The sequence below is a fragment of the Hevea brasiliensis genome, chromosome 14, assembly GCF_030052815.1.
Source record: "Hevea brasiliensis isolate MT/VB/25A 57/8 chromosome 14, ASM3005281v1, whole genome shotgun sequence".
NCBI classification, from domain to species: domain Eukaryota; kingdom Viridiplantae; phylum Streptophyta; class Magnoliopsida; order Malpighiales; family Euphorbiaceae; genus Hevea; species Hevea brasiliensis.
Genome location: NC_079506.1, coordinates 90,761,552 through 90,776,909, shown reverse-complemented (window position 1 = coordinate 90,776,909; position 15,358 = coordinate 90,761,552). Strand labels below are relative to the sequence as shown.

The 15,358-nt window shown below is 35.9% G+C and overlaps 1 protein-coding gene across 4 annotated transcripts; it reads right to left on the bottom strand.

The window, feature by feature from the left end:
- Positions 1–9,273: 9,273 nt before the first annotated feature.
- Positions 9,274–12,150, bottom strand: LOC110645837 (WEB family protein At2g40480). 4 transcript variants are annotated; one of them, XM_021799101.2, is made up of 3 exons: positions 11,825–12,149; positions 10,621–10,963; positions 9,274–10,500 (listed from the first exon to the last, which is right to left on the bottom strand). In XM_021799101.2, the coding sequence occupies exons 1-3, from the start codon at positions 12,059–12,061 to the stop codon at positions 9,509–9,511; spliced, it is 1,572 nt and encodes a 523-aa protein (XP_021654793.2). In that variant the 5' UTR covers positions 12,062–12,149; the 3' UTR covers positions 9,274–9,508. The 4 variants fall into 4 exon arrangements, with proteins under 4 accessions (XP_021654793.2, XP_021654792.2, XP_021654791.2 ...); XM_021799100.2 differs by having other exon boundaries at positions 9,274–10,960; positions 11,825–12,150; XM_021799099.2 differs by having other exon boundaries at positions 9,274–10,963.
- Between the last annotated feature and the right edge of the window lie 3,208 nt (positions 12,151–15,358).

Below are 15,358 nucleotides of genomic sequence, written 5' to 3'. Positions count from 1 at the left end.
ATCAGTTTTAATTTAATAGTATTAGATTTATTTTTAAAATTATAAAATTTGGAAATTAAATTCTATTCAAAATTAAATGATAAAAAAATTACTCATAAATTTTAGTTGAATGGTATTAAATTGTTCATTAATTATAAGATAAAATTTCAATGTCAAGCAAAATATAATACAAAAAATAATCTAAAGCTTACTTATTTATTTATAATAATTTTTAAAATTATAAGTTAAATTTATAAGTTAAAAAAATTGGGAGATTCAACTTTTTATTTTAGTGCTTACAAATTATAAACTTATAAATTGAACTTAAGCTAAAAAAATAAGTTAGAGAACTCATCTTTTTATTTTGATGCTTATAAGGCATATGTTTATAAACTAATTTGACTAAATATTTTATTATATTTTCTTTATTTAATTTTTAACTCCGCCTAAGTAGTTTGCGCTTAGCCGGTCCCAAGCCCGGATAAAGGAGGAAGGTTGCGGTAGGTAGGTGACAACCAGCGTAAAAATTTTGTCACACCTTATGATATGGATTCAAATGATATAAACGTTGGGGCTTCCTTTACTAACGACGTGCTACATCGGAGCCCGGTGTGTAGTGAGAAATATGCAAAGGTGTAGGGCATTCACCGAAAGCGACGCGCCATGCCAGCGCCCGAGTGTGGTGTTAAGTAAGCAAGGGTTCCCACATCATGGACTGGTGTGGGTAAAGAAGTTAGTCCATAGGATAGACAGTAGAACAGATAGTGGAACAGAATACAAGATAGACATAGAAAACAATAGAAGATATCATAAAAAGAGACTAATTAGGAAGGAACAGGATAGGAGAAGGATCAGGGTTGATACTTGGAATGTTGGATCACTTACAGGAAAATTAATGGAGCTTGTGGATACCTTGGAAAGGAGAAGGGTGAATATTGCTTGCATTCAGGAGACTAAATGGGTAGGAGAGAAAAGCAAAGAAGTGGGTAATTCAAGGTACAAACTGTGGTTTACCAGAAAGGAGATAAATAAAAACGGAGTGGACATAATTATAGACAGGACATTGAAAGACGCTGTAATAGCTGTGAAAAGAGTAGGAGATAGAATTATACTAGTAAAGCTAGTACTAGAAGGAAAAACAATAAATGTAGTTAGTGCTTATGCCCCACAAATAGGACTAGATAGTAAGAGTAAACAAAGGTTTTGCAAAGATATGGATGATTGAATGCAAAGCATACCAAATGAAGATAATATTTTCATTGATGGAGATTTGAATGGACATGTAGGAAGTGATATGCAAAGCTATGAAAATGTTCATGGAGGTTTTGGTTTTGGCAGTCGAAATGAGGAGGGAAAAAGCATCCTGGATTTTGCTATGGCATACGATCTAATACTAGCAAATACCTACTTTATAAAAAGAGAGTCACATTTAGTGACTTTCAAAAGTGGGCAACATAGAAGCCAAATCGACTTTCTCTTAACCAGGAAGACAAATAGAGCTCTATGCAAGGATTGCAAGGTCATTCCAGGAGAGGCTTTAACAAGTCAATATCGGTTAGTGGTCTTGGATGTCAAGTTTATGAACAATTCAAGTAAGGTCAGAAGAAATAGTGTAGCTCGAACAAAGTGGTAGGAGTTCAAAGGAGTAAAGCAAGTGAAGTTCAAAAATGAGCTTCTCGAGTCTGAAGCATGGAAGCTGAATATGGAGGCCAATGATATGTGAATACAAATGGCATCAAAAATTAGAGAAGTAGCTAGAAAAGTACCTGGAGAGTCTAAAGGACATGGACCACTCTCAAAAGAGAGATGGTGGTGGAATGAGGAAGTACAAAAGGCAGTGAAGAGAAAAAGAGAATGGTATAGGAAATTACCTAAATGTGATAATAACGAGGCATATGAACAGTACAAGATAGCAAAGAAAGAGGCAAAAAAGGTAGTTAGTCAAGCAAAAGCACAGGCCTTTGAAAAGTTATATGAGAAACTTGGAACTAAAGAAAGGGAGAAATATATTTATAGATAAGCAAGGAGGAGAGAAAGGAAATGTCAAGATCTCAATCAAGTTAGGTGCATTAAGGATAAAGAAGGAAAATTATTGGTGAAAGATGAGGACATTAAAGAAAGATGGAGAAATTATTTTAATGATCTCTTTAATAATAGTCAAAATGGTAATAGCGTGAATATAGACTATAGAACGATAGAAAAGAATGTGAATTATACTAGAAGGATTAGATCTTTAGAAGTAAATGAAGCACTTAAGAGAATGAAAGTGGATGTCGCAATGGGATTTTGCGGTCGCCCGGACGATCACTCACCGAAGTGGGAAAAAGTGAGAGTCGCCACCTTAGTTTTGAGGAACTAAAGAAAACCATTTGAGAAGATAAATAAAGAATGAAACCACTTCAAGACAGAGATTCTAGATTAGGGTCTAAAATGCGGGTGGGGAAGGTGTTAGGCACCCCACCTCGTCCTTAATAAGGGTAGGTAGATTTAATTTTCGTCCTTTATAAATTAGTTAGAAGGGCTCGGATGGGAATGTTAGTCCTTTTGGTAAAAGGAATGTTTGATTTTCACTGATTAGGATCACCCAGATACATAAGTAAATGAGACAACCTTAGTGAATTACTTTTGCATGTTAATTTTACTTAAAAAGGAATGTTTTATTTAAAATTTAATTTAGAAGATCGGATAAGAACTCTCCTCCGATCTTCTTTTAGATATTAGAATTTTGGTTGGGGAGCGGATAAGGACTCTCTTAGATCCCTATTAAATATTTATTAGAGATTTTAATTTGGGATCGGATAAGAACTCTCCTCCGACCTCTTTTAAGTATTTATTAAAATTTTAAGCTGAGACCGGATAAGAACTCTCCTCCAATCTCTATTTATTAAAATTTTAAGCTGAGACCGGATAAGAACTCTCCTCCAATCTCTATTTATTAAAATTTTAAAAATTTGAGAGACAGGATAAGAACTCTCCTCAGATCTCTTTTAAATGTTTATTAAAAATTTTGAATTGAGGTCGGATAAGAACTCTCCTCAGACCTCTTTTAAGTATTTATTAAAATTTTAAGTGAGACCAGGATAAGAACTCTCCTCAGATCTCTTTCGAATTAGCAGGAGCACGGAAGGGGCTTTGCCGATCTCCAATTTCAATTTACTACATGTCACAAGAACCTAAAACTAAGGTTTACGGCATTCAAAAATCTTTGGAGGTTAGGTTTCTTGATACCCTATGACTAAATGGGTAATACTAAACTTGATTTACCGACCTTCCATGTAGTCATTTCACGCATACCTATTAATGTCCGATCTGTTAGTCTAGTTTATTTTGGTTTTATTCCTCTTCATGGTATCTTGCGAATTCCGTTCACGTCGGCCTAATAGTTTGGCTATTTTCTGACGTGTTATTCAAGCTTTCTCTTGTAAAAGAGGCCCTTAAGTTGAGATACCTATATTTTGCACGACCACTTACACGCTACTAGGAGCTAAAAGCTCGTATTGAAATAGCGAAAATTGTGAAATGATGGACCGATCACTAAAGAGATAATTCGAGAGTAACGTTCTTTGAGATTTTTGCTTAGAATAAACTTAGAGTAAACGCGTGCGTAAAGAGAACAAAGAAAGTGCGAAAAGTAAGCGCAAATACTTAATAAAGCGATAATATGAACTCTTACCTTGAGGAGCCAAATATATTGAAATAAGCGAGGTGGTAAATGGTGATGAAGATGGCGGATTGATCGGCTGAGAGTTGATGTCTGAGGAGCCAAATGTATTGAAATAATTATGAGGTGGTAAATAGTGATGAAGATGGCGGATTAACGGCTGAGAGTTGATGTCTGTCGCGAAAGCAGAGATGCTTTAGCTAAAAGGTAGCAGGGTAAGAACCAGGTGGAAGGAAGTTGAGCTTGAGCAGAGGAAAAGAAAGCAAAGATGGCGAGAGTATCACGGATAATGAACAAGCTGGAAATGTAGAGTTCAGTATTCAAAATCTTTTCCAAGAAAACACTCCTGAAAACTAGTTTCAAAAGTCTTTTTGATCACTACAAAAGCAATGATAACAAATGAATGAAGTTTGAGTTCCTCCACGATAATAGCGACCTCTTGTCTATATTTTTGTCAGTTCTTGAGCAGTTTTCATGCGGTATTTATAGGAATGGTGCTCCCCATGAAGGGTCGGGATTTATTTTGAGGAGATGGAGGTCAAGATTTTGAAGTACATGATCGGATGTTCGGAATTAAAGAGAATCAAAACAAATGGTGAGATCGCTTCTCGAATATTTGTCCTTTTCCTCTTTTAATCGGCGATCTTGAATCCTCTTGTCCGAACGATCGAGGGCTAAGAGTGAAAAGCATATGGTATTGTCGTCTTCTCTTTTGATCCAAGGGTTCGGATTCATCCTTACAAGTGAGATCAGCGGTGGAGATTGGGATGTCTGAGGTGTCATGACATACCGCACTTGTATCGACGTGCGGGCGATTCTTAGGCGTGCGGTGGAGATCTAAATGCACGCTTTAACTACCTCGGCTCTGATTCTGACGACGGTTATTTGTCTTATTCTTTTTGTCTTCCGATCCCTCCCCTAGCTCCTATTCCGATCTCTCATCTTCATGGGAGTCATAATCACCCCATCTGAGCTGCACATCTATCCGATGCCAACAGCCGGTCTCTTGGTCAAACACATCTTTTGATTCAGCCACAAGACTAGGCTTTGACATAGGCCTTTTAGATAGGATGTTCCACCGGTCTCTAGAGATCGCCCAAATGATGTAATCCTGAAATGTAATCAGATCTCTAGAGATTGCCCAAATGTTGTAGTTAGACCTTTATTGTAGTCCGATCGCTAGAGATCGCCCAAATGATGTATTTTATTTTCAATGTAATCCGATCTCTAGAGATCACAGAAATGATGTGATCAATGTTAGTGTAATCAGATCCCTAGAGATCGCCCAAATGATGTAATCCGAACTTTTGAAAATAAAGACTTTATTTTGTCGATTATCATCTTATTATTTTGCATTGATTATTTTCCGATCCCTAATGTGATTATCAATCGATTCTTTACAGAATGACACTTAGTGATCCTTTATTCAAAATTTTTAACTTATTATGCGATCTCTAATAAACCGATCTCGAGAACATTCGGATATTTGAGAAAAGTGTCGAAACATTTGTCGAGTCCCACCAATCGATCTGTTGCCTAGAACCTCATGAGCATTAAATGCTCGGACTAGTATAAATAGGGGTGGGAGGGTTGGCGGTTGTTCTCTCATTCCATTTTCAATCCCCTGCTCACAACCGAAGTTCTCTCATTTTCTCCAGTCTCTCCGGCCGTCGGACTCGGTAAGGACTTTGATCTTCTTTCTTTTTAAGTTCTTTGTTTCTTTTAAAAATGGCGGTGCAGAAGGTCGAGAGCGGCGAGCCCTCCTTCCATTCGATTCTCATGGTCATCGTCGGCGAAGAAGAAGCGATCGGGCGGCGTGCAACCTAGACCCCTAGGGTCTGCTCCAGTCGGTCGGGTCATACCATCAAGGCTTGCACCACCTTCAAGGAGAGAGACCCTTCCTATGGCGAGCTTCGTCGGTTCTTGAAATCCGATCGCAATCCTTTGTTCAAGAATACAACATTTGTCTGATTCATATGGTGATCAAGTGCCATGGCGATCTTAGTGTCGATCACTCTTTTGAAGAGAATGACATGGTCATGGTGTCGAGGAGCGATTAAAGGCTGATGCGAGGTTCCCTCTAGCCGATTTCTATAAGGAGGTCCTAAAATTTCACGAATATCCATTGTTCAAATCCACCCCAACTCGTGGCGGATCTTGGTTGCTTTCAGAGGTCTATGCCGAGCTAAGGGAATCAGACCTACGGCTAAGGTGTTCGCCGAGCTACAGACTAACTCGCCAAAGGAAGGCGAACATTGGTTCTTTCAGTGAAGCCTCGTTGGACTCTTTTCGATCTGCCTCATCCCTTAAGAATTGGAAGAAGCAGGTTCTTTATTACGAGGAGTAAAGATCAGAGCTGCTGAGGACTTTCCTATTAGTTGGTGGTACCGGGGCCCACTTCAAAGCACTTTACCACAGTCAAGAGGAAAGCTTGATAGTGATGGAGTGAAAAGTCGAGCCACCACTCTAAAATATTCTGTCCAAATCGGTGGCTGCGCTGCACCATTGGACCATGCAGCGATCACCGGCCGAGATCGCGAACTTAGCTCTCGACCTCGGCATTGGTATTTTCTATATCTCGATTCGGGACCTTAGAGATCTCACTAACCTTTTCTTTGTGCGGTATGGCGGGTGGTGAGGGTTCTAGGAAGCGGAAGAAGGAAAGAGAGATCTCCGGAAGGTAAAGGAGATGAAAGCGTTGGAGCGTCTTCAAACACGATCCACGAACACAGGGAGATACAAAGAGACCGCCTCAACCTTGGTCCGCCGACCATTGAGGTCGAGATCTCCTCCTAGATCGGAAGAAGCGACCCCGCCTCTCTCGATTATTCTAAGCACGGAAAGGAGCCTTCTCAATCTTAGGAGGACCTCTTCTCGTGGCGCTCGAATCTTGACCGGCTTGAAGAATAACTTGGTTAGGAGAACTCCGATTTTGCCAAAGTCACAGGATCTACCATCTTCTTTCGGGAGGATCGGGCGAGCTATCCGGAGTGGTCTCGATGATATCTTGACTCGAACCATGAGCCTAAGCGTGGAGTGTCTGGTGAACGGACCATGATTGAGAAAAGATTCGGCGCACAGGTAAGGAGGTCGGGAAGAAAAATCGGAAGTGGCTTCCTCCGATCTCAACTCTCATCGCTCAAGATTATATATCTCAAGTTGAGGGCCAGGCGAAGTACCATGAAGACCAGGTGGCCGAAAGGTCTCGTGACTTGGCTAAAAGTGAGCGGGCTCTCGGAGAAGTCCGGGCACTTGAGGCCATGGCCGCTCAGTCGCTCAACTTGTAGAGGAGCTTAGCGAAGGATAAGGAGCTTTCGGAGAAAGACAAAGAGCTTAAGGAAAGGATGAAGAGATGGTGTCGGGAATAGCCGGAGCCTATGTGAATGCTAATAAAGATCTCTTGGCGAACTCCGAGCGCTATCACGAAGAGGACTTCTCTTGGATGGGCGACTGGCTCCGGGCGACAGTGAAGATAGTGAGGAGGAGGCGAGGAAGAGAGAGAGAGTGAGCGAGAATGTAAATCAGTGAGGTGATCCCACCAATAACTTGTACAAATTATGAAATGAAATGGAATATCTCTTTTGTTTAATGAATGGATGTGATTGGAAAATCTTTGAATTGCCTAAGTATTTGATTGTATGAGCATAGCGAAACATGAACTAAATGCCATTATTGATCTAAGTATAAAAGATCGGAAAGCACAATAAGCATGAGATCGGTGGGGGAGAAATCTTGAGACGGGACTTGGTTAAAATTGAAAATTTAACTTGAACACTTAAGATCGGAACCCTCGTTAAGCCGAACCCAAACTTTAGCTCTTAATCTTAGAAAAGGAGGTCGGCAATAAAGCGGTAGGAAAAGATCTAGTGCGATTCATTTTATTTATCAACAGAGATCGAGAATATACTTGGCAGTCAGGAAATTCGACAACGGGTTTGAGGGTCGGTAAATGATTTGAGAGACCGCGAGGCTTAATGAATATGAGGACTGGGCGTTAATTCAATTTTTGTGAGGAGAGATCGGAAATGTGACCGCCTAAAGAGGATCGAAGCGAGATTAGCTGTTCAAAGAAGAATTTTTATTGATTCTAGGGATCGGCCAAAATATGGTGTCGACAGTGGATAAAGCCTGTGGACCCGATGAAATATCAATTGAAGTGTGTAAGTGTTTGAGAGATATGGGAGTGGCATGGTTAACTAAATTATTTAATAAGATTCTAAACTAAAGAAAATGCACGATGAATGGAGGAGTATTTTAGTACCTATTTTTAAAAATAAGGAGACATCTGAGTTGCTCGAATTATAGGGGAATTAAACTCATGAGCCATACTATGAAGTTGTGGGCGAGAGTTGTGGAGCATCGACTACGTCGTGATACTTCTATCTCTCTCAATCAATTTGGCTTCATGCCCGGTCGTTCAACTATGAAAGCTATCTTTCTCATTAGAAGCTTGATGGAGAAATATAGAGATGTGAAGAAAGATCTACACATGGTTTTATTGATTTGGAGAAGGCTTATGATAGTGTTCCAAGAGATGTCTTATGGAGTGTGCTAGAACAAAAGAGGGTATCTATTAGGTACATACAAGTGTTGAAAGATAGGTATGAAGGAGCAAGTACTATTGTGCGCACAGTGGGAGGGGACACAAGAGATTTTCCGATCTTAATTGGATTACACCAAGGATCTATAAGCCCTTACCTTGTTACATTAGTTTTAGATGAATTGATGAAACATATACAAAAGAGTATTCCTTGATGCATGATGTTTTGCGGATGATATTGTTACGATAGATGAGATCTGAGAAGGAGTCAATAGAAAGCTAGAACTTTGGAGAAGTACTCTAGAGTCAAAGGGCTTTAAGTTAAGTAGAGCGAAGCAGAATACATACATTGCAAGTTCAATGAAGACCAAGCGGGGATAGAGAAGGAGTTAGTTTGGATGGGTGATCTTGTCCCAAAGTAATCACTTTAAATATCTCGCTCGATCCTTCAAGTAGATGGGGATGTGAGGAGGATGTTAGTCATAGGATTAAAGCCGAATGGTTGAAGTGGAGGCGTGCCACGGGAGTTTTATGTGATGCAAGATTCCCAATAAGTTAAAAGGAAAATTTTATCGTCTGACCATACAGTATTTGTGTTATATGGTAGTGAGTGTTGGACATTGAAAGAGTCATATGCATCTAAGATAAGAGTTGCGAGATGAGAATGTTAAGGTAGATGAGTGGCCATACTAGACTAGATAAAGTCCGTAATGAGAGTATTAGAGAAAAGGTAGGAGTGGTACCAATTGAGGATAAGTTGAGAGAAGGGAGATTGAGGTGGTTTGGTCATTTGAGCGTAGACATCACGGAGGCTCGAGTTAGATAAGTAGAGCACATTAGGTTAGAGGATAGAAAGAAAAAGGAGTAGACCTAAATTGACTTGGAGGAGAGTAGTACAACATGACCTAGAAGTATTACAAATTTAGGATTTAACCCAAAATCGTTTAGAGTGGAGAAAGCGAATCCATATAGCCGACTTCAAATTTTTGGGATAAGCGCTTAGTTGAGTTGAGTATCTTTATTTAATTTTTAAAATTTAATCATAAATCACATTTAATATCTTCTTAGTCCCAATATAATAAGAGCTACCACATTTCCAATTTCAATTGCTGGGCAAATTATAATAGATTCCAGCTTAGACCAAGGGCCAAGTCCAGGCTATGGATGTATAAGAACCACACACAATACATCTTTACAAGGAAAGAATATCTAAACAAAGCCTGAATGGGCGCAAACAACAGAAGCAAGCTAAAACCAAAACTCAAGACCAACACAAGGCAACAAAGGAAAGAAAATTTTCACTACTCAATCACAAAACATTCTTCTGTCTAATGCATCGCATTGTTGAAATCTTGAGTCTTTTTCTTACTTGGTTTTGTCATAGGCAATGATATGTGAATGAACCCGAACTTTCTCCTTTGTGCAAACAACTGCTTTTGATCACTTCCATCTTTCTCAGCTCTGGGATGAAATGTTAGATCCTCTCTCAGTTCATGAAGCATTTGACTCAAAGCGACCTTCTGTCGTTCTTCACGGCCTTCTGTCGGCCTTGCCATTGCATATTCTTCAGGCATAACTTGCTTCCTGCTGAGTACATCCCGCATTGAAACTGTTGATCTTAAAACAGGCTTTGGATCATCATTAGCTAGATTGGAATTCCTCATTTCATTTAGTGGAGAATCTTGATGGTTATCAGGTTGAAGCAAATGGAAACTATTAAGCCTAGTTGCATAATATGCTGCCTGTCCCTCCTGATCATTCTCTGGCATCCATTTGCGAATAGCCTCTTCCGCAGCAAATTGCTTTCTATTTGCCATTTCAACTTTGTTCAAAGCTTCTTCTAAGGCATGTTTACTTTGTTTTACTTCTTCTGTTGCATCCCTCAATTTCGTTAGAATAGACATTTTAGTCATGTTAGCTTCACGCTTTTGGAGCTTTGCAACCTCCACTTTCTTGGCAAGCCCTTTTTGAGCTTTAGGGGTCAATGGAGTTCGTGCTTCAAATGAGGCTACTTTCTCAGGCTCTGGCAATACAAATCCCGATGAGTTCTGATTGCTTGATAGAGCCTTGATTTCGGCTAGGGCAACGGCTTCTGCTGCCCTTGCCGCTTCCTCCATTTTTTTGGCTGCAAGCAACCTCAATTCAGCAGTCTTTAAATTTGTCTTGGTTTGTTCATTCGCTAAAATTGCTTTTGAAACTTCTGACTTCTCAGCTTCGGCCATTTTCTTCAACTGCTCTGCCTTGTAATCAGTTACTGCACTGTCTGCAATACATGGTTTCACTCTTGCCTGTTTTAGCTCCTCCTCCAAAGACAACACCCCTGCAAATTTTGACGTTAGCCTCTCTCGGGTTTTCTCAAGAAAGGTTTTCTCTTTCTTCATTTTCTTATTCAAAGACTCAACAGAAGTTTGAATGACTCCAAGATCATTAATAGTTTTACCAAGGTTAAGTTTTGCTTGCTTCAATTCCATTAAGATCAAGTCAGGGGACGATGAAGGGCAAGGGCTCAAATTTCCCATCCTCTGCTCTCGGTTGTTGACATGAAAGCTACAATTTTCCTTGTTCATTTCTTTGATAGCAGGACTTGACATCTGCTCATCCGGGATTGTCATACATCTCAGTGCTGCTTTCTGTAGCTGCAGCTTTAAATCTTCGACGATTCTTTTTGTAGTTCCAAGTTCTTCAAGAACATCAAGCGTTTCCAATTCTTTCACAATAAGATCCTTCTCCAATTCTGCTGCCTGTTCCTCAACTTTCTTTATGTCCATCTCCTCAAAGCCCTGCTGTTCACGACAATCTTCTTTCAAATGAGAAAAAAAAGGGATGATATGAAACAAATTACAAATTGCAATACTCACCAGAATCAACATTAAACATTCACACAAATAAGCTTTAGTTAAGTGGTACTGCAATCATTTCCAGGATTGTAAGTCTCAATTTCAAGTTGCAAGTCTCGATTTCATAGCTAAATGGAAAAGAAAAAGAAAAATCTACATTATTAATACTTTGCATGGCAAACATAATACTTATGCATGAGTAGATTCTGGCATTCAAGATCAAGGCATGTCAAATCAATCCTCAACAAATTTATGGTTGCAAAAAATTGGAATTGGTTAAATTAGTAAATTTACAGTTATGCTTAAGTAAACAAGTTAAGAAGCCATCTGAAATCTGAATCTCACCTTCACAGTAGAAAAGAGGACTACAAGAAAACTGAATTCAGACATTCTGAATCTTATAAACATCTTAATTTCAAATCCAACATTAATTATAAATTAGAAAAAAAAAATAGAAAAAATGGAATTAACATTACATGGTTTAGCTTAAGAATACAAATAGTTAACAATTAATGCATGAAAAATCAATGTCATTTTAGATTATATTCATCAATTGGATCAAATTGTGGATCCCACTTTTGATGTATAGAAATAGCATCTTTTATTGAAAATGTCAATATCCAATGAAACTAAAATCTCCCAAAGCTTAATAGAAATTAAATTTCCCTAATCAACAAACTCAAAATTCCATTCAGGTTACTTCAAATCAATCAATTTCCTAGCAAAAACCCAATCTTAAGAATGTAATTCTAAATAATTTACCAACAAAAGAGAAAAAGTAGCCAATGTCACTAACTATTTTCCAACCTTGTAATAGGGAATCCAAGACCCACTTCCTCCAAACCGAGTCACAGCCTCCTTGACTGACCCGAACGGCGGCGACGTATCAATCTCTGCTCGCAAGCCCACCTTCCTCGTCCCTTGGTTCCCGCCATTCTGTTGGGCGCAAATCCCGAAACTCTCCGGCCCCATATCGGACCTCACTTCCCGGATTCCGGGAGTGCCAGGTACCTGTTCAGCGACAGAATCCGGATAATCCGCCATTGCAGAAAGAAACGAAATTGAAGCTTCAGTGATGGTGGAAAACAAAAGAGACAGATGGGTTTTAAAGGGTCAAAGGGAAAGCCATGATGAAAATGCAATTTCAGAGTTTGTGTGTGATGATGGCGCTTGCGGTCCGAGTCACCAACTCGGACCCCAAAAAGAGCGAGACAACCCTGGTCCACAGTCCACTCAGTGAGTAACCGAAACAGCGAAGAACTTTCCATTTTCCGTTTTGGGTGGTGATTCCATGGTAGAAAGATCATTAGATCAAGATGTTTGGATGACGTGGCGGCAAGTGAGTGGAGATTGACGTAGAATGTTAGAGTTGGGGTGGTGTGACCAATGGGAGGTTTAGAAGGTAAGTGAGTGTAGATGAGATTGGACACATGGTGGTGGGTAATTAGTGGTGGTGATTTTGACCGTGATTTGCGGTTTTGCAAAAGTGATTTTAGAAGTTGAAGCTATTATTGAATATTGGTAAGAAAAAGCAGTTTTTGTAGCTTTATTCATTATTCCTCTTTCCCTGAAAGCCAGTCTCTGAATTTCTATTATTTTATAGCTTTAATCCAATTCAGTATCAATGTATTGAGTTTTATATTGAAAAATGTATCTTTAAAATTCTTAAAACAGTAAATTTAGCACCAGTTTAATTGAACAGTTGAGCTTTTTTTTTAAGAGAAATTAGAATATATAGTTTCAGTTCAGTTTAGAGTTTGCTTAGAAATCGAAATCTAAATAAAATTTTGATACAGTTTCAGTTTAATTCTTCACCAATTTGATTATGATTTCAATTATTTTTTTTATTTTAATTCGGTTTAATACAATTTCGATTCTATTTTTTATTTTTAAAATAATTTTTTATTTCCTTAAAAAGTCTACTTAATTAATATTTAAATTTTAAATTTAGTTATTAATACAAAATATATTATGTAATATATCTTTTAATTATTTTAAAATTATATAATCTTTAACTATTAAGTTCATATATAATTTAGAATTAAGTATATTATATAATATAAATAGTTAATATACATTTTAACTATTTATTATATATATATATATATTAAGAATTATAAGATAATTTAATGTATTTATAACTAAAATTATTAAGAAAATAAAATATAATATTAAGTTATATAGTTGATAATTATATATACATATATTTATATATAGTTATATTGAAAATATATAATGCATTTAAAAAAATTATAGAAAAATATATATATAAATTTGATTTTTAGTTCGATTTTGATATGATCAAAATTCAATAAAATTTGATTCTTAGTGAAAAACTAAAATCGAATCAAAGTATCAAAATAAGTTTGGTTCTGTATTATTGCTGTCAGTTCGATATGATTATTCGATTCGATTCGAAACCTTCAAAAACTATACATAGCCCTAAAAATTAATTAAGGAAGTGATGACTCAAACTTAATTTGAATTATATATACTTTCAATCATTGGATCAAATAGATTAGGTAGTGAAATCAATTTTTAGTTTTTAATTTTCCAATTATTAATATAAAATATTTGATAAATATAACTTTTGAATCAATTTTTTAAAAATTAGTAACTAGAGATTTTATTATAATTATATTACTGAAAACAGAAAATTTTAAGTGCATGTTATTTTTTTTACCTTTAATCATTCGCTTCACCATTAGCATTTAATAATAATCAATTGTATGACAACCATTGCATCAAATATGCCTTTAATTTTGATACACATAAATTGAGTCGAGTATTTCTTGAAAATAAATAAAAAAATTAATGAGTGATTGCCAAATTATTTATTTTTTCATTATTTTGCAAGGTGATTGAGAAAAGAGAATGATAAATACACGAATTTCCTCTAGGAAAGTGTTTAATTGCAGCTCGAATTGAGATAATTGTATTATATTTTATATCACTTATGTGATTTTTTTTTATATAAAATTTGACAATTTATTAATAACTATCATAATATAAATACAATATAATTTTTTTATAAAAAAAATATAAATATAAATAATTAAAAAATTTTATTGAACGATAATTTGAACAACAGAGAATAAATTTTCGGGTAATAAATGATTTTTTATTTATTTATTTTAGATAACAAAAGATACTATCTTTTTGAGAATTTACTAGCTTGTACGTAGAAAAATTAAAAGTACCAAAAGAGGAATAAGTTGCTCAAATTCTATAATAAAATATTATTATTTATACTTGAGCATCTAAAACTTTTAATCAAAATGAATCAACAATTCATGCTATATTTTGAAAAGAAGAAAAAAACTATCAAATACTCCGAGAAAAAAAAACTACTATCAAGGGAAGCAAAAGGACGTGATATTAAAGAGAAAACTTCAAATCCATTCATATGAATACATATGCGAAGATATAAATCCATATATATTTTAAATAGACACATATCATATAAAAAGAATAAAAAGTGAATAAAAATTCAATTTAAAAAAGCCATCAATGAAAATTCATGGATATTTACCCAAAGAAAAAAAAAGGAAGGGAAGAATATATGAAGAAATGTCATAATATAAATAAAAATAAAAATAATGCATTCAAGTTTTGGATTATAAATCAGAAAATGAAGATCGAAAATCTTGATTCATAAATTTATGGAATCAACTTAGATAGATAATAAATTATCTAATCAAGACATATGATAGCAATTTAATCAATTTAGAGTCTCTAATCAATTTTGAGCCTGTTTGACATTGTTGTTGAAACTGTTATTGAGAAAATTATTATTTTTTAAATATATTAGTAACAAAGTATTAAAAAATAATTTAAAATTAAATTTAATAAATTTTAGTCATAAGAATATTAAAATAATAAAATAATTTTTTTTAACTATTTTTTTAATAATATTTAAAATAATACTTTTATTTAAAAAAATTTAGATCTTTAAAATTTAATGTTAAATAGACACTTAAATATGAAATCTAAAAGTTGATTAATAAAATTTAAAGGTGTGATTGTCAATATTATTTGTGGTTGAGAAAAATATTATTTAAAATATATTTCTTATAAAATTTTAATTAATTAGGGGAATGTGCATGACACGTTTTGAGCACATGAAAAAACTTTCTTAATAGATGGACTACACATATAAATGTGCCCAAAATGAAAAAAAGGAAGGATCATTATTACATTGTGTGCATTGGTTTTAACTTAATGATTTCTCATGATTAACTTAATCCTTCAAACTCTACTATTTCACCAGCAATGTTTGTAGCAATGTCTATCTATTGCTGGATCTACCTACCATGTGTCAACCATTCATTACTTTGTGCC